The sequence below is a fragment of the Chelon labrosus genome, assembly GCF_963514085.1.
Source record: "Chelon labrosus genome assembly, chromosome: 4".
Classification (NCBI taxonomy): Eukaryota; Metazoa; Chordata; class Actinopteri; order Mugiliformes; family Mugilidae; genus Chelon; species Chelon labrosus.
This window is the reverse complement of record NC_140340.1, coordinates 7241076-7261463: the sequence shown is the minus strand read 5'-3', so window position 1 is coordinate 7261463 and position 20388 is coordinate 7241076. Positions and strand designations below refer to the sequence as shown.

At 42.2% G+C, this 20388-nt stretch overlaps 1 protein-coding gene and 1 pseudogene across 3 annotated transcripts in view; both read right to left on the bottom strand.

Annotated features, from left to right (window-relative positions):
- Positions 1-3786, bottom strand: part of LOC311486884 (nuclear receptor subfamily 4 group A member 1-like) — a 6353-nt pseudogene extending 2567 nt beyond the window's left edge. The window contains exons 1-4 of the transcript XR_014699923.1: positions 3282-3786; positions 971-1812; positions 406-535; positions 8-123 (exon numbers count right to left, since the gene is read on the bottom strand). The product of XR_014699923.1 is annotated as a nuclear receptor subfamily 4 group A member 1-like (transcript). The remainder of the gene's footprint in view (positions 1-7; positions 124-405; positions 536-970; positions 1813-3281) is intronic.
- Positions 3787-5444: 1658 nt separating this feature from the next.
- On the bottom strand, positions 5445-19774 carry dgkab (diacylglycerol kinase, alpha b). Of its 2 annotated transcripts, XM_084542693.1 has the most exons (24): positions 19435-19774; positions 18612-18696; positions 17310-17386; positions 16656-16800; positions 16163-16237; positions 15991-16040; positions 15452-15526; positions 15135-15251; positions 14861-14978; positions 14638-14726; positions 13210-13320; positions 13020-13118; positions 12874-12924; positions 11553-11626; positions 11195-11269; positions 11026-11111; positions 10858-10947; positions 10600-10760; positions 10418-10482; positions 10236-10326; positions 9971-10154; positions 9750-9870; positions 9545-9605; positions 5445-8058 (listed from the first exon to the last, which is right to left on the bottom strand). In XM_084542693.1, exons 2-24 carry the CDS (start codon positions 18682-18684, stop codon positions 7978-7980), a joined length of 2169 nt encoding a protein of 722 aa, XP_084398819.1. In that variant the 5' UTR covers positions 18685-18696; positions 19435-19774; the 3' UTR covers positions 5445-7977. The 2 variants fall into 2 exon arrangements, with proteins under 2 accessions (XP_084398819.1, XP_084398820.1); XM_084542694.1 differs by lacking the exon at positions 19435-19774 and having other exon boundaries at positions 18612-19289.
- Between the last annotated feature and the right edge of the window lie 614 nt (positions 19775-20388).

The following is a 20388-nucleotide window of genomic DNA, read 5'->3' as shown; positions in this document are numbered from 1 at the left end:
AATGAGCTCTGACAAGTGAAGCGATGACGTTGACACTTGGGATCGTGGACGAAGCCTCGACTGCGGTCTTGGGTTTGGAGGGCAGGCGACCTCTGCGGCCTTTCAGGCTGTCTGTGCGAACGACTAAAGAGAGCAACAAGGAGAGGAACACACGTTTATGAGTCTCACATGGCTGTCCCCGCATATACAGAATTTAAAAATAAAAACAAAAAACAACTGCTGTATCAGTTTCACTTTCCCCCCCCCTATTTTTTTATTTTTTTTTCCTGCAGCTGGTGCTCTGAAGCTCTGGTTACATATGTCTGTGCTTCCTAGCTTTGGTTTCACAGGACTGTCATTACAAACCCCTGTTTCTCCTGATCATACAGTCACTGAAAGCTTTAAGAGGGTCTGACATCGCATTACCTTCTTTGACCATTCCCACTGAGAGACATTTCTGGAAGCGGCAGAACTGGCAGCGGTTTCTCCGCCTCTTGTCCACTGGGCAGTCTTTATTAGCGAGGCACACATACTTTGCATTTTTCTGGACTGTTCGCTGTCAAGGAAAGAAAAATAAATCTTTAATATAGTATTATAAAGTATTATTGATAACATCAAATGCACCAACGAATTTGTATAGTGTAAGTATTGTGTGTAATGTGATTAATTACAGATTTTTGAGGTTGATAACAATATTACTATTGGATAGACCACAATTATATAGTGGCCATCTTTGATTTTTTTCAACATATACACATAAAATAAACACAAAAAAAATAATAATTAGAATCCCCTAAATGTGTTTTTTAAGAACTGTGGCCCAGACATTTACTGTACGGGACGTTTTTGTTGCATATCACATAAACAACACTAGCGCTGATACTGATATATCTGCAGAGGTGATTACAGGTTCTTTCTCCGTGGACCAATTATGAACCCTGATCAGTTAAACATACCAGCAACAATATATATATATATTTTTTTTTTTTACCTTGAAGAAACCTTTGCATCCCTCACAGGTGCGGACTCCATAGTGCTGACAGGACGCATTGTCACCGCAAACTGCACAGCGGCCCTCACTGGATCCTGGGTTCGGGGTTTTAGGAGACATCATGGCCCCCTCCATTACCCTGGGGCTTTCCAGAGGTCCGTGCTCCAGAGACATCAGAGGGCAATGAAGTGAGGAGACATGCTGCTGCTGAGGAGACAGGAAGAAAGCGTCGTCCTGCCCCGGCTGAGCATCCTGATGCTGCCCCAGGGGAGAGTGCTGCTCCGCTGCATGGCTGAAGTTGTAAAAGGAGAGTTGCTGAGCCATGGCGGCCTTATCAGCCACAGAAGACGTGGGCGCCGAGGAGTACGAGGTGAAAGGGGAATCCCAAACAGGTGCCGTTTCGGTCTGAAAACCCGGCGTTGGAGGAGAAGCAGTGGCATAGACGGGGCTACCATAGTAGTCAGAGCCACATGACGACAGTGTTTCATCAAGGCAGCTGAATGCAAAGGATCCTGGGTAGCAGCCATACACCTGGAGATCATCCAGCTTGAAGGATTGGTTCTGCAGCTGTAGGCTGGAGCTTTCAGCTACTGTGGCGTGGCTGAATGAAACTGTAGAGGCGGGAGGAGAGGTGGTAATCTTGCAGGAATAAGCATCAAACTCCCCAACGTAGCCATTTCCCACCAAGGTATTGATGCTGGGCAGTGAAGATGTTGACAGCTGCTCCTTTTGGTCACTGATGTCCATCGCCAGTTTGGCACTCAGGTCAGGGTTCAAGAACTCAGAGCTGAAGTAGCTGTCATGGGGCAGGGATGCATACTGGGTTTGTACACAGGGCATCGCTAGGACAGAGGACAGCAGCATGTGAAAATGCTGAACATAAATTCAAATGTTTGCACATGTAAGCTACCGATACACTTTAACACAATAAAGTGAATATTTTCTTTGTTGTATTGTATTTTCAAAAGAGTGCAACCCCTACGAAACATCTATACCATAAATTAGTACTGTAAGAATGGTTTAATGATCATTTTTTTCAAAATAAAAGCCATAAAGTTAAACAACTTGGCAGATAAGGAGTTGAGTATTTAATCATGTCTTACAAATGAGCTCAGGTCATCAGATTTATGTCTGCATAATTTCAATCCTTCCACTTTAACAGTCCAAACAGTAGCCAGAATTCACACGGTGAATCTGCAACGTCTCATTTCCCCCAACGTGCCATTTCGGTATAGCTTCAGGGCCCGTCTGTCCTATTTCGAAAATGTACAGGGTGGTCCAGCAGAGCAGTCAGATATTGTCAGATATTATGTTACTGGCTGTTAATGCTCTGAAAACCTCCTTCAGTGGAGGGCAACCCTCTTTTCAAAGCAACTGTTCCAAGGGAGTGTTGCAGATTGTATTTCAGCGTGGGCCGAGCGCCAGCAGCAAAGGTGGCAAAGCCTGTTATGTATGTGTGCGTGTGTGTGTGTGTGTTGGCGAGTGGGCGTGTGTGCATGTAAGTGTGCTAACTTCTTCATTTCAAACTTTTTTCAATACATAGAGTGAAGCACATCACACGAGAAGAATCGGCCGTTATTTGCAAACTTAAATCTAAACTTTCAAATTATTCATGCAGAAGTGTCCCAACACATATTTTTTCTATCCATTAAATACACACTCCTGCATTTCAACATGTCAAAGCCACGAAAGTCATGACGTTGATTACATTCTGACATGAGCCTGGACTTGCACAGACTTGTAAGGCTGTCAGGAAATCCCAGTCCCAGGCGATATCAATATCGCTGACTTCACTTTATTTGTCATATGCTGGGACAATGTGCTCGATAATAACACAGTTAATTCTGACAACATCATATCTGTATCAGATCACACTCAGATTAGAGTGTAGCTTGTTGTTTTTATAGAAATGCCGGGGTAAAGCTGATGTTCAACTGTGGCTACATCTGTTGCAGTGAGATGTTGATTACAGTTTTGCAGCCTTGAGTATTTGTTATATTTTGCCCAAAGCCATTTGTAACAAGAAGGGTACTCTGGTTAAATCAGACTGAACATTGTAGTAATTACTGCAGAGCTGCTGTAACAGACTCAACTAGTTAAGCCGTGCATATGACCTAATAACATGCAACTACTCAGAGATTGTCTGACAACAAACCAACTAGTTAAAATGAGTAAAGCGCAGCTGCAAATGATCACAATGACAGCAGCTCTACCTGTCAAGTCCCATGAGGAGTAGTTACAAAGAAGTATAATTCAAACACATCTAACAGCAGCATATGTTTGAAACAAACAAACAAACAAGTTCACTTACCTGATTCATGTAAATATCCGGGTTTTTAAGCCTTTCATTAAGTCCAAATCAGTAAAAAACAACAGACGAATGTCACCTCTGCCAGCTTCTGTCAGCACACACACTCTCATTCAAACACACTCAACACACACTCTCACTGGGTCTGACCGACGCAGGAGGCTCCATGCTCTCTTGTTTTATTTTGCTGGCGTCGACAAAAAGGTGGGTCCATGCCCAAAGATGGTGAGCGGGGCGGTGGAACGTTCCGGGTGGCCGGCCAATCGGCTGCGCGCTCGACGCAGACGTTCTTCCGTGTGACGCACGCAGAGGGATTCCATTGACGCAAGAGCCGAGGGAACGTGCGTTCTAAATTTAAACCCACAACGACAGCGGGGCTCACGTGGGGCTATTACTGTATGAAATGAACGCTAAAAATAACTACAACCTGGAGCCGTTTTCTGACTGGAAATGTAGGTATTATACACGTTTACAGGACTGGGGTGTGTTATCGTGCGCCAGACCGGGAAACACCTGGAGGGTTGGGGTTTTCTTTTCATCAAGCACAACTTTTGTTCTCAGAAAATCGATTCTGCCAACTCTCAACTCAGAAGGTACCTCTTTAACATCCCAACTCTAAATCATTTATTTTTATATATTACTCTTATTATATACTTTTATTCACATACATATTTTGAAAAGAAATATTCCAACATTTTTATAAAGGCAGACCACCCTATAAAAAAATATAAAAATAAACATATTTTTAATACGTATTACTGTTATCATCAGTCATACCTTAATGTGCTTTCGTCTTGTCTCTGCAAACAAACAAGACAAGACAAATAAGTCTTACTCCAAGGCCCCTGTTTAATAATATCTGTTTTCAATCATATGAAATGATATGAAATATTTAACCTTCAATCAACAATCTAGATTTAAAAATATGCAAATACGTCACGTACACCAAGTCCAGAATCTGCCCACTGGACTTTGATTTGGTTTTAAAGACAAGAATGAAACTTTAAACCTTAAGAGTTTTTCAAATATATCTGTTGTTTTTACTGATTTGGACTTAATGAAAAGCTTAAAAATCCAGATACTTACATGAAACAGGTAAGTGAACTTGTTTCTTTGTTTGTTTCAAACGAATGCTGTTATTTATTCATTCATCTTCTGTAACTGTGAAGGGTTGGGGGGCGGTGCTGAAGCCTATCAAAACTGTCATCGGGCGAAAGGCGGGGTACACCCTGGACAGGTCTCCAGTCTATCTCAGGGCTAACACAGAGAGACAGACAACCATTCACACTCACACCTACGGCCAATTTAGAATCACCAATGAACCTAAATGAGCATGAGAACATCCAAACTCCACACAGAAAGGCCCTGTCGGCCCATGGATTCTAACCCAGGACACACACACATATAAATATATATATTCACTTAAATCATTATTGCTTTCTAATGAGGTGTTTAAGTGCTTTCTGTTTTACTGCTACACAACCAGTCCAGAGCCAAATTAAGTGAGATATGTTATTAGATATAAAGGAAGCAGAGATCTTTACTTTGATCCGCAAAATATGACAATTACAACAACTTACACTTGACACATGACCCATTTAGCACTGTAAAGTCATCATCAGAGAATTTGCACTTTAGATGTGGCAGCCTCAGCCTGCAGACATCCGTTTGTCCGCATCAATTTAAGCAACACCTAATACCTCTTATGTCATAGCTTCTCCACAACAACCGGAGAAAATACAACACACACCAACACTTGAACCCTCTCCGGGGATGTCTGGGTGTGATCTGGCTCGCGTGAAGAAAGCGAGAGGGCTCGTTCGGGCCGAGGAGCAGCTGAGACCGAGAAGAACCCGCAGCTAATGCGACTGCCTAGAAGCTCCTGAAAGTTATTAAAGATAATTAGAGGGGTTTGGGCTTGACACTGCGTTGAGTATGAATATAAAGTAACACACAGTTGAGATGTAATCCTTTCTCTGTCACATTAGAACACACATCAGATAGAGAGATGAAACGGTGTGCACGCATTTGCAACATGCAAATGTCAACTGAGCATATTTCCTAGTAATTAAATAGTTAAGAATCGCTGCTTGTAGTCAGGTTTAGTTCAGTTGCATCCTCTTGAACGCTTCATTTTATAACCTTGGTGGTACAGTGCAGGTTTGCACATTACAACGTATTGTTTTGACAGATTTTTATGTGCTTCTGCAGTGGCGTCAAGGTCCATGTGTCAGTGAGGTGATGCCAAACTGTTTACGGTCCACTAACTAAAAGCAGATTTTTGAATCCTTTGGCAAAAACATAGAAGCTGGTGAGTGAGGCTGCAGTGATGCTTCATTGTTTAGTAACGGTGGAAAACAACAATTGCTTTTTCATTTTATTTTACAATACTACTTCTCTGCTGCTTCTTTTCTTCGTACACACTCCCTTTCTTGTTCATTAGCTGCACCAGGGAGAAGTAATATAAGAGTCCTGCTCTAAATCTTAGCTTCATGACCGTTATAATGTTCAGTTTGTGTTGAAACAGCATCAAAAAGGTGGTAATTGAACTGGGTGATGGCTCTGGAGGACGTAGTTCGTGGTGCTGTTAAACTGGAATGAACTGAACACAAAAGTGTGTGATTACAACACAGTACAATTCAGCATTCAGAATGAAACCACAGTTGAATCAACAGCTCTTTCGGCTATTTTGAATAAATGCTGAACACCATAACCTTCATGAAGATAGGATTTACAGCAGGACTGTTATATTAGAATACATTTGTTTTCACTAGTGTACCTAATGAACTGGCATGAAGTGAGTGTATTTTGCTGAAACAGGTTTATTTGTACTTTTAGCTGCCATACACGTTATCATCTGTTAGCAGTGGCTGACTTTTAATGGATGAGATACCGAAACTGGTAAGATCTTAGTGGCCTTACATAAATATTTGTAGTGTGCGTTCATTCATAAATAATTCACATATAAAAGCAGTTAGGTAAGACTTACATTTTCATCCCATTTCCAAAACAGTATCTGTACACCATCTTTTATTCTAACTCTTACTCCCTGAGCTCTTTCCTCCATCTTCCACAATCTTACATGTCAGTCACGCCTTCCACTAGTTCACACAGATGTCACACACATGCCACTCTGAAGCTCTGGCTGTTCCCCGTTTCCTTCACCACCTCTAGATTAGCCCGCCTGCTCTTCCTCCCACACTGATGCAAAGCTCGTCTCACCGCAGGCGGACATGTTTTAGTGTCAGGGAGATTCCGGGCAACTTAGATTTACTGCTTCAGTAAGCTGGCCGCGTGCAAGGTACTTCTTCTTATATGCGTTTTAAAACACACAAGTCAGGGCACTGATTGTTATTTGATGGCATATGGTTTATTCTTCAAGACAGATAAGCACATTACTTGAAACTGTTTGCCTTTTATCAAGTAAATTCCTTTTTTTTTTACATAGTAGACTCCTTGTTGCTGCTCTGCATCTTTTTGTACTGTAATCTGTGTTGTGAATATAAAATAAAACTATAAATAAGGAAGTAATTTATTCTGTAAACTTGTTTTAACTTCAAATTGTCTGGTTGCCGTCTTAGCAGCTCCTCGTCGTGTCTAAATCTAACATATTCATATTTAGCTGCAAGAGACGAAAAAGAGACACAGATGAGGCAGCCATGTTTCATTAGAGGATTTAAGAGCATTTCCTTTAACCGCCCGATCGCTATGTAAACTGTCTAAGGAGAATGTAACGCATCCCGCCAACGTGACATGGCACGAGCTCCACGGAAAAAGAGAATCATACAATTTTACATCAAGACGAGACAATGAATGAGCACACGAGCGCGTTGCATACGTACACGAGCACACTATAAATCCAACACAAGACTTTTTAGCAGAAGACACATTATGCACATCACTGAAATAACATCATCGTGTTTCTAGCCTAGCTTTCACCACATTTTAGCATGAGCAGTAATGTAAAGGTAGATGTCTGTGTGTTCTGTGGCAGTTTTAAGAAGGGTTCACTATGTTGATGCAAAAACATAACGCTGATAAATAGCACTCATTTTTTTCCAGTAATGTATGAAACTTGGTAAATTTGGGAGAGCTACTTTAAACCTCACTCTCCGCAGCACTTTCAGGTCTCAACTAGAACCACTTTCAGTCACATTCACTCAACACCTATTCACCTAGAAATGGTAAAATAAAATAAAGAAAAAAGATTGACTGACATTAACAATTCATCTTCTTTCGACTGGAAAAACATTGGCAGTGAAAGTGAACAAACAGGTAGGATAGTGCTGTTAACTGAGGCGAGCTCCTGCAGACTGAACACATCCAGTCCATCACCAGCTCTATTATGAATATGATTTACCACTAAAACGACACTAAACACCAAATACAGTCACACACACTTCTTTATCCACACACTGTAAGATACGCAACATGCTCTGCTGTCATATTCACACAAACGTAAGCATTGCATTTTAGTTGGCACACGATAGCAGCAATCAAAATGATCAAATTTGCACCTTTGATGCTGCAAAGCAGATTCTACTGTAAGCGATCATTTAGAAATCATATCAAGGTTTAAGTGCAGAGGGCAGACATGTTAAAGCGAAACAATAAAAGCACATTCAGCGTAGCGCGTTCTCTTTTTCATCCCACGTCCTTTTTGTGCAGCCGTTGTTTGCTGATGCATGAGATGGTTTGTCTACTTGAGGTGAAAGAAGCCGGATGTCTTGGTTGGAGTGGCCATTAGCATGTTAGCTTGGTTCTTGTGAGTTATGTGGATCTGAAATTAACAGGAGATGGAGTTTAATTACAGTTGACCTTTTAACAAATTCATTCATTCATTCATTCATTAATCCTGGAACCCAACCTGTCCTTCCCCCACCCAAAAACTTGCGTCAATCAAATCGTTTGGGCGGGCTTTATTGGGTGAAACGGCTCTGATTGGTTGTAGGACTAACCAATTGCGTGCAGAGGTGTTTTTTCTCAGTATTTGCTGAAACTTGCCCCATAATGAAATCCAAATCACCACACTCTAATAAGAACTGAGTCCGCTTTTATCTGGCCAATTTATTAGGTACACCTAGCTAAAACTTGAAGCAGCCTTGAAGCTTCCTGCAATAAATCCTCCCTTCTTGAAGGTTACAAAGCTGCTGTTATTTAGATTTTGTAATGCGTCTTTGTCACTGTAGGTCGACAAATAATTGGAAACTGTAAATTGTGGATAAGTGTAGGAGAGAGACTCACTCGGTAGTTTGCAATTAATTACGCAGCTGTAGGTTCACCTCCTGCATTACATCTCTTTCACATTTTAGCATTATGTAGAGATATAAGTGTCCTCGAGGAAGATGCTGAACTTTAAATGTATTATAATTTGTGTTTTGTGATGACAGTGTTTCACAGGTGATAATTTTGTATTTATCTTTTGCTGTTAATTGCTACAAGTAGTTGCAGCCTTTTAGCCTAACCTCTCCTTTTAAATGCTCTCCCACTCTAAAATGCATAGTCTGTAAAATGTCTGTATTTTGCTGTTATTTAATTTTTAACCTCTATGCTAAGTTCATTTTAAGCGTAGACTGTATAAATAAAGACGGCAGAACTTCTCCTCAAAAGAGCTCCCCCTGGTGGCTGGCTGCAGTATGGGTCATAAGCTCCGCCCCCTCCATGTTAGTGGATGGGACTTGAGCCAAACTAAAAAACACTAAAATACACGTCAAATCCATTTTTTTCAAGGATGATTTCAGTCATTTTAGGTAGTTAATATAATATTGATGCATGTTCAAGTGTGAATTTTACAGATAAATTTCATTTTAGTCAGTTTTTTGACGCTATAGAAACAGGAAGTCCCGTGAGACCATGAGAGTGGTAAAAACAATTTTTAAAAATAAGTACAGTGCAATCGGGCTCTGGCTCCAGCGTCGCAAGATGGCACCGCCCGTTGTCCCCAAGAAAATAGCACCAGTTTGGCCAACGCAAGGAAGTGGGGACACGCCATCCATATTTATATACAGTCTATGGTTTTAACCCTGTATATGAAAATGAGCCACACTGAGACTGAACGTTTAAGTGGCTTCAGGCATCTCATATGAGTTCATCAGCACATCAGAGTAACTGTCTGCTGAGTGAAATATCTAATGTGGCTCCATTCACATTTAAAATAAACTTATAATTGAGCTAAATGCTAAATATAGACGAATTAGCTCCTCTATGAATGTAAACATCTGGGACTTCACTCTTCACACTGGCTCAGTTTAGCTATTAACACTTACAGTGCAAGGAGGCTGCATCCAGGGTTCCCCATCAATCTGCATGGGCAGGGCTTTGATCGTCCTGCACACAGGGAGGAGAGACAGCGACCTTTAATTTAAAGAGTTTATGACTGCTGCGTTCCCACTGTAGTTATTATAAAGCCTGTATCGTATCGCTAGCTGTCCCTGTTATGTAGTTTTAGTACTGTAGGTAGCAGGTCACAACCTGATGGTGATTTGGGAGGTCTGTGCCAGTCTGTGCCCGGCGCTCTTCAGTCCGGTGTAGATCTGCCCCATCTCTATGGCTCCTTCCAGCCCCACCACCTCCAGACGTTTGTCGCTCGTGTCTGAGGAGTCATTGAACACATCGCATCAAGTTTGAAGCGTTAAAAGACGAGACAGGCGCGCCGATTTATGAGAGATGGGACAGAAAAAACACCGTGTCACCTTGTGTGGTTGTTTTTAGAATTTCGGGGTCAGTGATAACCTCACTATGCTCCGCCGCTGGCGCGCCATCGGGGTTCTTCTTGGATTCGCCCCAGAGGTTGGAGCCTCCGTGCATGCTGGGTATGTTGAGGACAGCTATGCCCTCGAGAGACATGGTGCTCAGGTCCAGAGGTCTCCCACAGCACTGGTGTCACAAATAAACACAGAAAGGTTAATTACGAATCATTACACGACGCGTCTCGGTAACTCTGGAGGGAATTCTGACCTCGATCGTGAGACAGTCCTTCAGCTTCTTGCAGGAGGCAGAGATGGTCTCCGAAGTGGCAAACTCAAAATACCAAAGTTTGTTCTTCATCCTTGACAACAGCAGAGAACAACAACAAGAGGTTCACCTTTGCTTGTTAAAAACACAAAACTCTGTTACTCAAAGTGTCCCGTAATCCTGACCTGCTGTTGAACCTCTGGGGGTGTTTCTCTCTCATGGAGTGGAAACGATGAGCAATAGAGGCATCCTGCTCACACGGGAACAAATACATCGTTGTCATGTTTAATCATATTTTAAGGAACATGCTGTTAGCCAATAACCATCTGTGATGTTAGTATTCCTTCCTGCTAAGTTAGTGACTCACCACTCCAATAGAGAAGTAGTTATTAATGATCTCGTAGGGCACGGGGTCTCCTGCCTCTTGAGGGTCATCCGGTATCACCTGAATGCTCCAGCGGTCCATGTGAACCAACTCGCTAGCTTCAATCTCCTTCAGGATTTCTTTCAAGTCTGACCCCTCATATCCTTTCGTTGGTTTACAATAGAATAGCGTGACTATGTAGCATGTGGCACCAACATAAGGTCCCAGTGATATATGCTTGGTTATAGTTGATGATCTTACCTCCTCCCCATCGCAGACAGCGAGCCAGGTCATTGCCGGTGCCCAGAGGCAGCACAGCTACTGGAGGATGCACCCGGAGGTCCGCTTTGTCTGAAATCACGGGTGTCAAATGTTATTTGCTCTCTAGAAGTGATTATCACAATCAGATCTCTGAAAATCGCACGATACCTATTGCATCCAGGAGCCACCCGACTGTGCCGTCTCCTCCACACACTAAAATCCTGTACTCAGTCAGATTACGGAAGAAGTGTAGCCTAAAAAAAAAAAAAAAGAAACAGGCTCAACGTTAACATACAGGAACTTAAATTTAACTTTTAATGTTAGATGTGTAGCGTACCCTGGAGCAGGGCCCCCGTTGGACAGATTGTAGACTTGACGAGGGTTCAGCAGGTACTGAAACTTCCTGAGAACTCTGCGCAGGAAATGAAAACATGTGAGGTATTTTCACGCTAATAATGAATATTTTTACACTAAAGGGGATTCACACGGTAACCACCGATAATATATCACTGCCCATGACACATTAATAAACCCACACACACACACGTACTGAGTCACAATCAGTCGCTTTTTGGACAAATTCCTTTACAGTAATGCTAGATTACTAATCAGATGACCCGAGGTGACGCCACTATACTGATTCACAACTATATTCCTATAAATTTATTTACACATATGAATGATGTGCTGCTCACCGTTCGCCTTGCTTTCCTCCACTTTTTGGGTTTACAAACACCAACAGAGGGTGGGTGTCTGGGATAGGAACAATCTGAAAGAAGTACATTGTCAACGGTGAATGGTTGCATTTTGAATGTTTTTGGTTTTTCCTATTTTATTATGTTATCAGTTTTCTTGTAGGAATTTGAGTCTTCCTGTCCGTCTGTTCCCACCACCCACCTGTGGAACCTTTTGTCTGCGTGCTCCGCCCTCATTGGTCTCACCTGTCTCACGTTATTCCAACAGCCCTTGTGTGTGTGTGTGTGAGTGCATATGTAACTCTGCCTTTGCCCTTTGTCAAGTTATTTGTGATGTTGAACTTTGTTTGTTCCTCATTTTGGTCCTTTCCTGTTTTTTGGGTTTGTGTTCTCAGGTTACCCCGCCTCTCAACTGCAGCGCCTTTTGTTACTGTTTTGTAAGTTTTCATTTAATTTGTTTTGTTCCTGACTCCTGCCTCTCCTTTAGCGTCTTGCTTTTGGGTCCCATACTGCTACATAACGGTGACATACACGGCAAATTAAGATTCATTCGATTATATAACCTAATGAGTTGGTGTAACTAGTACTGAATTTAATCATGCACCCGGGCAATGATGCAGATTTGCGTCTTGCCTTGCACTAAAACTTTACCAGCCTGTAACGTTTCCTTACCACACAAGTGGCCATTACGGGATATTAATGGATACCAAAATAATAAATAGTAAAGGTGGCATTGGTAAACAAGTCGGTGAACTGAAAAGCGTTAGTCTACACAACAACATCTAATGCTACCCAACATATTTGCCGATTACTTCATCTACCTTCACTATGAAATAAACCCTACCACAAAGACAAATGTAGATACATTTGTCACCCCCTACTGGCAGTGAGAGTAAATAAACAAACACTGTTGATATGATATGTGCGAATATTTTCCTACAGTCTACAGACCGTTATGTAATCCTTCTGTTTTTTTGTTTTTTTTTATGTAGCATCAGAAACTTTCCGTGGACTTTCCCTAGATTCTACTTCATTCATTCTGTCTGCCAGAGACAATTATTTTCACAAAACCCAAGCTACATTTGTTCGTTTTTCTTGGCATACTACTCTGTATCCGTCACCATGCTCCTCTCTTCAGCTCTGGCGATTGATTAGCTTAATCAGCATTATGAGCACTAATTTGACAGTTGCGTGTAATGAATGTCCCATTGCTTGGAAAATGTCCTGCACTATAGCTTTAAATCTGAAAATAACATCCCCCTTGAAGCAATTGACAACTTGAACGTGACATGTTGAAAGTTTGAAGGAATTAGTGACAAACCTGCAGGATGTGTCCATCAGGAGTGACATTCAACAGGCTGCTGTCCTCGTCCTGCAGGAAAGTTATATTTTATTTTACTAACAATAGTCCTAAACATCTACATCTGCCGTGGCTGCATTCATGGCATCATTTAAAGGTTAGTTTACCTTTGAGACAGCATAGATGGCCCATGGAGGCAGTATATGATCTTTCAGTGGTCCGCACTCGCAGGTCGATATGCCGGAGAAAAGACACTCGTCGTGGCGCTTAGAGAAAAAAACGGACTCAGTGAGCACAGAGAGCAGGAGTCCATTATCCAGGTATGTGGAAAAGTAAACAGCCACACGCCATCCTCACCGTCTCCTGGCACCACATGCAGCATCTCCCCGCCGAAGTCTTGATCTTCTTGTGGCAGATGTGACACTTGTTGGAGTTGCAGTCGGTTCTGATCCAGTCGTGAGCTGCTATCTGAGGAACAGAGGAGATAAATAAGAGGTGTTACCCCACAATGACGACTTCTTCTGCTTTGTTTTTTATCTTCAAATCGTGTATTAACTCCATTGAATTTGTCTGTTTTTACATATTCTTCTATTCATAACATCTAGACAAGAGAGCCTTGTTCGTGTTCACTGCTATGATGGAAAACTATAACCCGTCTGTGAGTAACTGCAGGAAATGTTAAGTTACTGTTGACATCAGCTCTTTTTCTCCAAAGCAGCTGTGGAAGTTAGCTTCAGACTTACGACTTTTTGGAAAAACGTGGACTTGGCAGATGTGCATCGCCAGATCAAATATCCCTAAAACTGCGCTGGTACCTCCACCTCCCACAGCTGCAAAGGAAATTTGGGCAGCTCACTGCTGTGATGCATTAAAGATTTAGTGAATCTGTGGGTTGTGGCAACACAGAACCGATCATTGTCTATGCTTGTGCAAAAATTAGGACATTTAACAGATGTACAGAGCAGACTCTGCCAGCTGTAATCCGCACTGATGGTTACATTCACTGACTAATGCACCATGATGCTCTCTGTTCTTAATTTGTTCACTGCCATTTGGTTTTAGGTCAGAACTGACCTGAATGTACCCTATTAAAGGTCCAGTGTGTAGGGTTTAGGAAGCTCTATTAGCAAAAATGGAATATAGCATTTACAGTTCTGTTTTCAGAACAAAAATGCCTCGATTGGGAACAGACTGGCCTGATCAGACCAGATTAGACGGAATATTTAATCCAGTTGAGAGGGCTGGTGTAACCCATTGATAATCTGTTGAATAGGAAAATATTAGGGCCTAATAACAATGTAAACATTTGATATGATCACTTCTCTCATGATGTGAGGTGACATGTTTCAGGAGAGGGAAAGAGACATTGATATATCCAAGCAACAGTGTTGAAAATGTGGGTCTATCATCGTCATCTTTTTCTATTGAACAAATTCAGCATTATCGATAATGCAGATTAAAATGTCCACAGTGGACAGGACCACTTTGCACGTGTCAAAAGTTCTTCTCTGATTGCTATTTTGGGTCATTTAAAAGCATAAATCTTATTTGATAATTTCGTCTTGCGTCCACGTAAACAGCTAAGTCACCATAAGTTCTCCAGCATGGGAGGGAGCGGTATTCAGTTGCAATCTGCAGCCCCACCACTAGATTACACTAACCCTACACACTGGTCCTTTAAGCAAACATAAACGGTCTGTAAATGCAACTGAAAACATGAGAACAGAAATAAAAACAAGTCACTGGAAGGAACTGAAAATGAAAAGTGATCATTGTGGTCCTTACACCAATTTCCTTTTTGGATTTGACAAAGGTGCGAGCGCAGGGTTCAGGATTCTTGTTGGCGCACTGGTTGTGGACAGTGTACTTGCAACCTGGGGGGAAAAACAATGTTGAGGGGAGAAACCACTGTGTCACTACGGCACAAGTAAACTGGCATTTCCTACAGTTCACTGTTGGAGGATATGAGGTGCGTGGCTGCCCCCTGGTGGCAGCTGTGAGCTCTTACATGTGCAGCAGAGTCCCTGCTTCCCGAGGCCGAGCAGCATGCTCTGGCACACGCTGCAGTATGTCGGCTTGTTAAAATGCTTCATCCTCCAGATGTGCTGCCCATCCTTCTCTGTCATCTGTGAGAAACAGGGCCCACAGTCAATCAGCGCACAACAAGGCGGCATTTTGTCCTTGAGGTATTGAGCGGAGCTGAATCACTCCAAGTTGTGTTAATATGAAAGTGGAGGTTGTGAAATATTGTGTGTGTGTGCAGTCGGACGTTTGCTTTTCACCTTCAGACCAAGCAGAACAAGTAAAGGCACATTGTTCATGCCTCCTTTCACCCACTCCTCCAGAGTGACGGTCCCGCTGTCGTCCACATCGATCGCTGTCATCATGTCTTTGAGCACCTGTCCGATCACAAAATCCCTCATTAATTATCATTAAAACTCCTGTGTGGTGGTCTCTCATTTGTCATGCTTACACACCCTTATGAGAAAGCAGATGACTTTGGGATAAGTGTTTCAAAAATACATCATGCAGGCTTATTTTTATTTTTATTTTTTTTAAAAAGAAGAAGAAAAAGAAAACATGAAAAGGAAACTCATACAGGTCTGAGTTCGGTCACATCCCAGCCGAGATAGTCAGCGGCGCGCATCATCTGGGTGATTATACGATCCACTTCCTGGAGGAGAGACAACAGACTTTGGATGGGTTTGGGTGTAACTATATCCATGTTAATCAGTGTGCAGTGTAGTACTGTAACTTAAGACAAAGGTCAGGTGCCACAGTACGTACATCGAAAACAACACTGAACCTCACAGTTATGAATGTGAGGACTATCTGCAGCCCGGGAGATGGTGCAATTCAAGTTTAATGATGTAAAGGCTGCTTCTCTTTGCATAAATAGGGACTTTTAATGGTTGACTGTAAATAGTGAGATATAAATCAGCTGGCTGTTTACTGTCAGAAGCGATTTCTGTGCGACTCTTTCAACTGTGGACTAAATTGTACAGTGCAGTCGACTCCTTTCAAGCAAAACGTATCGTCAGCATATCTGCAGTTCTAAATGAAAAGCATCCTCAGAATTCTTTTTACAAACATGCAGCAGAGTGAGAAACTTATTGTCAGCGACACTGAGCAACTTACAGAACTGTCCAGGAGCCCGTTGACATCTTTGTCGTACAATTTGAACGTGACTAGGAGCAAACAAAGTGATCCAGATCATCAGTTTCTATCATTTACCAGCAGTAAATGTAGACAGAATAAACACTGGGATAAACATGTCACAAAATGTTCAAAAATGTAAAATTAAACCAACATTCAAGCTTCTCCCGTGGCTGTCCTTCCTCCAGCACCGAGAAGTAACAGGACACATCGCGAAGAAAGACACTGCCTGGAAATAAAGAAACGTACAGAATCTGTGAGCTGAAAAAAACTTTAGTGCGTCAGTGAGAACTAAAAAGAGGAGGCTTTTTGTTCCAGATGAAAATTACTTTATAAAAAACAATCTTTTATGATAGTTCTGTTATTAGAACAGGTGCACTAATCTCCAAGGCTACGCCTACAGCCTCATTTCTATGACGCAGCACTGCGAGATATAAAAAAAAAAAACACACACTCAGACAAACAAGTGGGCGTTGGACAAACTGTCCTTGCAGCATTCATTCTTTCTTTGATCATTTTCAGGAAGCACATGTGCCGACCACACGGGATCGTGGGCCGAGGAGGACTGTAAACAATGCTTGTCCTCCAAACATCCGCTCCGTGCTGGTGCTGGCCTAAAAGAAGAGGGGGCATTTCTAATTCTTCACCTGCTTTGGACTGAGGGCACCTCACGACCCCCTCTTGCTCCACGCGCTGAAAATAGCGAAAAAGGCGCTGGCAGAAATCTGCAGGGAAGTCGTCCACTTCTAGGTAGGTCTTGAGAAAGAGGGAGAAGCCCGCGGCGTCGACGCACTGAAGAGAGAAATCGAGAAATGTCGTCAGGCTACTTCAGAACAGTGACAAAGTTCGGTGGTTTCGTCTGATGTTTATGCACAATTTGACCCCCAACAAAAAGCCTGGAAAATCTCCTAGAATGCACAATATATTTTGGAATTAATAACAATTAAATTAGTGTCCCTACATAAGCATAACATGTAAAACATATCTACAGTCAAGCAGACAATATAATATGTCCCAGTCACAGGTCACCAGTCCATCGCGGGGCAGACACAGAGAGACAGACAACAGTTTGCACACAGATCAATGGCCTACTCAGAATAATCGATGAAACCTAACATTAAAACGCAGGCACAGGGAGAACATGCAAACCCTGCACCACCACGACAGCAACGTCCAACAGGAAATTAATAGCATTTAATAAATAACAGTAAGAAGAATAAGAATGAGAGGTAGTGCCGGAATTTAAGTAGAAATAAAGTGTTATCAAGTTGAAATCAAGAGAAATTAAAATACTGAGTTACCTCTCCAAACCTGTGCTGCGCCAGGCGACCTCCAGGTTGAAACTCCTTAATCACGTCTTTCACCCTCAAGTTGCTGTCTGTGGGTAGGGGGGAAAGATTGGAGAGGTCAGAAGGTGAGTGAATCGTGGCGACCTGATAGCAGAGTGTTTAGGGATCAGACTACATGTGTGAAAATTCTGTCTTCAGCGATAAGCCGGCGGTTTAACAGACTGAATTTTGGCTTTGGCACGTCTGTCAACATGTTATTAGTTTGTCTCCACTGTTACTGTCTAATAAAGGCAAAGTGCCATACTTGTCTGCTGTATGTCTTATACATTATAGTTGTGGAGTGATCATTGTGAACCGTGGCTGTGCTGTTTGCACCGGACATATAACCTGAGTTTGGGCCCTCCACGCAGCCGTGCTTTTCCCAGATCCAAAGAGGAACCGGTGTAATTATCCATTCATCCATTATCCACTGTGCAAATACTCTCCTAAAAGCCTACAGACCCGTTTCATTTCTTTCAAAGCCCCTGAGTGGATGGAGGAATATTTTTAGACCCACCTTTTGTTTCCTGTCAACATATAATTCTGCATTATCTCTGGTGTGTGCACTTACATTTTCAGGGGGTTGTTGTTTGTGTTTTTGCACGGATGCAGAGTGATCCTCCAGAGGACACTGTGAAGTGCTCTTATGTTGACGGCCTTCCTGCGCTCAGCGACTACAGACGCTTTCGCTTGACGTATTACACAGGCTTCAGGTTTTAAATTAAAATAAGTAAGTGATCCAGCAAAACCTGCAGGCCTAGTTCAGCTAGAGCACACTTTTACATCAAATATTTGCATTTTTAGTGAGCAGGAGCAAAACAAAATAAAAAAAAAAAGTCGCTTCCGCTTGAGCTGGCTGAAAACTAATCATCCGAAGTGATTAAAAAAGTAATCTGATCGATTTGGGTGTGTGCTGCTCTTCTTGTTCCTGCTGGACTTTGATTGCAATTACACTCGCCTTTCTTCTTATCTTGTTTTTTATATTTAGTACAAGTATTCAGGTCTTGTAGCACAGACTCAAGTACAAGCACATTTTATGCATTTAAAGTCTTAAAAAATATACATGTAATACGTACTATGGACAAATAATCTCTTGTTACAGTCTTATGTGTTACAAACTGTAATTGGTGTTGCATTAAAGCGTGCTGCTGTAGCATTTGGCTGTTAGTTGGTAAAGCTGGAACTAATTTCAGCTACATTATATACAGTTGGATGGTTTCATCTGTCTAAAGTGTGTCTTTGTGTGTGTAGTTAGCTGAAATGCCGTAAACTTACATTCCATGTAATGCTGCAGCTGGATAAAATCCACAGGGGTCAGAGAGCCCTCGGTTTCATCAGATGAGGCCATGTTGATCAGATGCTGCAGAAAAGAGAGAACAATGACTGATGAGGACAACAGGATGAAGTGCTAACCTCCACTTAGGCTGCAGAGACAAAGAGTCTCTCTCTTTCTCTCTCTCTCTCTCTCTCTCTCTCTCTCTCTAGTAGGTCTTAGGCCATCCTCTCTCTCAGTTAGTGACTCAGATGAACTGGTTTGCCTCCATTCCTCTGACTCAAACACTCCTCTCTGAATGGATACTGATCAACCACAGGGTTGTTTCAAACTGTCTCTGGCTGACCTGATAATTAAGGAGGAATCATCAGTGGAAAAATCAGGGCTGCACTGTACAATGAATGTGGTTCATTTTATTGGATAACAATAATAAGCCGCAGCTTTGAAAAACACAGTCACGGATGGGTCAAAGGTTTAGAAACAACATCTGGAGCAACACTGTCCACAAGTCTGCACTGTTTTAGCATGGACACCTGACTGTCCCCAGTATACAGATATCCATCTATTCAACACCAGCCTGTTTCTGCAGGTTAAGTGCGTCCAACTAGAACCACTTCACACCATCCTATCAGCTCAATCAGCAATGTAGAAGTTCAGAAATCAACAATTAAGACCAGCTTTTAAAGGGTTCATAGATCAGATCAGGATCATGAAGTGAAGCCAGAGTGAAATGACTCAGAGGTGCCACCTCTTTCACTTTCTTCTCTCCGCACAGGTGGACAGACAGTAAGAGGACTGAAGTTAGACGCTCCCAGACGCTCTTACCTCGGTTCTCTCTCTCTCTCTCCCTCTGTCCCAGACCGACGGTGGAAATAAAATAAAAACTGTCCCAAACACGGAGCTGCACGACCCGGATCACTGATAACGTTTGCTGACGGCAGTTGGTGCTTGTGGGAGAATGTCTGCGGCGGTATTAGCGGATATAGGGGATTAGAAATGCGCGGAGGAGGAGGAGCTTTCAGACACATAATTACAGTTAGTGGCACCGCCTCGCGCGCGCACGCACGCACAAACGCACTCACGCGCACACCCACTTGTATGATCTGTTGTACCCATCATCCAAGTCATCGCATTTCCTAAATACTGAGGCTTTAAGCCTAGAAATCACAATGAGGCTCATGCTCTCTGACCTCCGGCTTCAGGAATGAATGAACTGATGTGAATGAATGGAATAAGAATTCATGAATTGGCTCTGGAAATTCACAAGCTGCCTGCTGATTATTCTTTTTTTGTGGGGTCATGACAATGATTAGAAAACCTATGGTTAGTACTTAGAGCTGCAGAAACACAAAATAAAAATGTGTCTCTTTGCCTTTGTAACTGATGTGGTTGGGGTTTTTTTGTTTTAGCTCTGGTTGGATTGTCAGGGTTTTCTGAAAGCTAAACCCTGGTTTAGTTTGAAGAAAAAGCTGTAAGTAGGATCATCTGAAGACATTTTGCTGTTCATTTGTTCGTTTGTTAGTGGTTTAGTTGTTTAGCTGGTTAGTTGATTGGTTGTTTAGTTGACTGGTTGGTTGGTTGGTTAGTTAGTTGATTGATTGGTTGTTTAGTTGATTGGTTGTTGGTAAGTTAGTTGATTGGTTGGTTGGTTGGTTAATTGGTTGGTCATTTAGTTGATTGGTTAGTTGGTTGTTTATTTGATTGGTAGGTTGGTTGTTTAGTTGATTGGTTGGTTGGTTAGTCGATTGGTTGTTGATTGGCCGTTTAGTTGATTGGTTG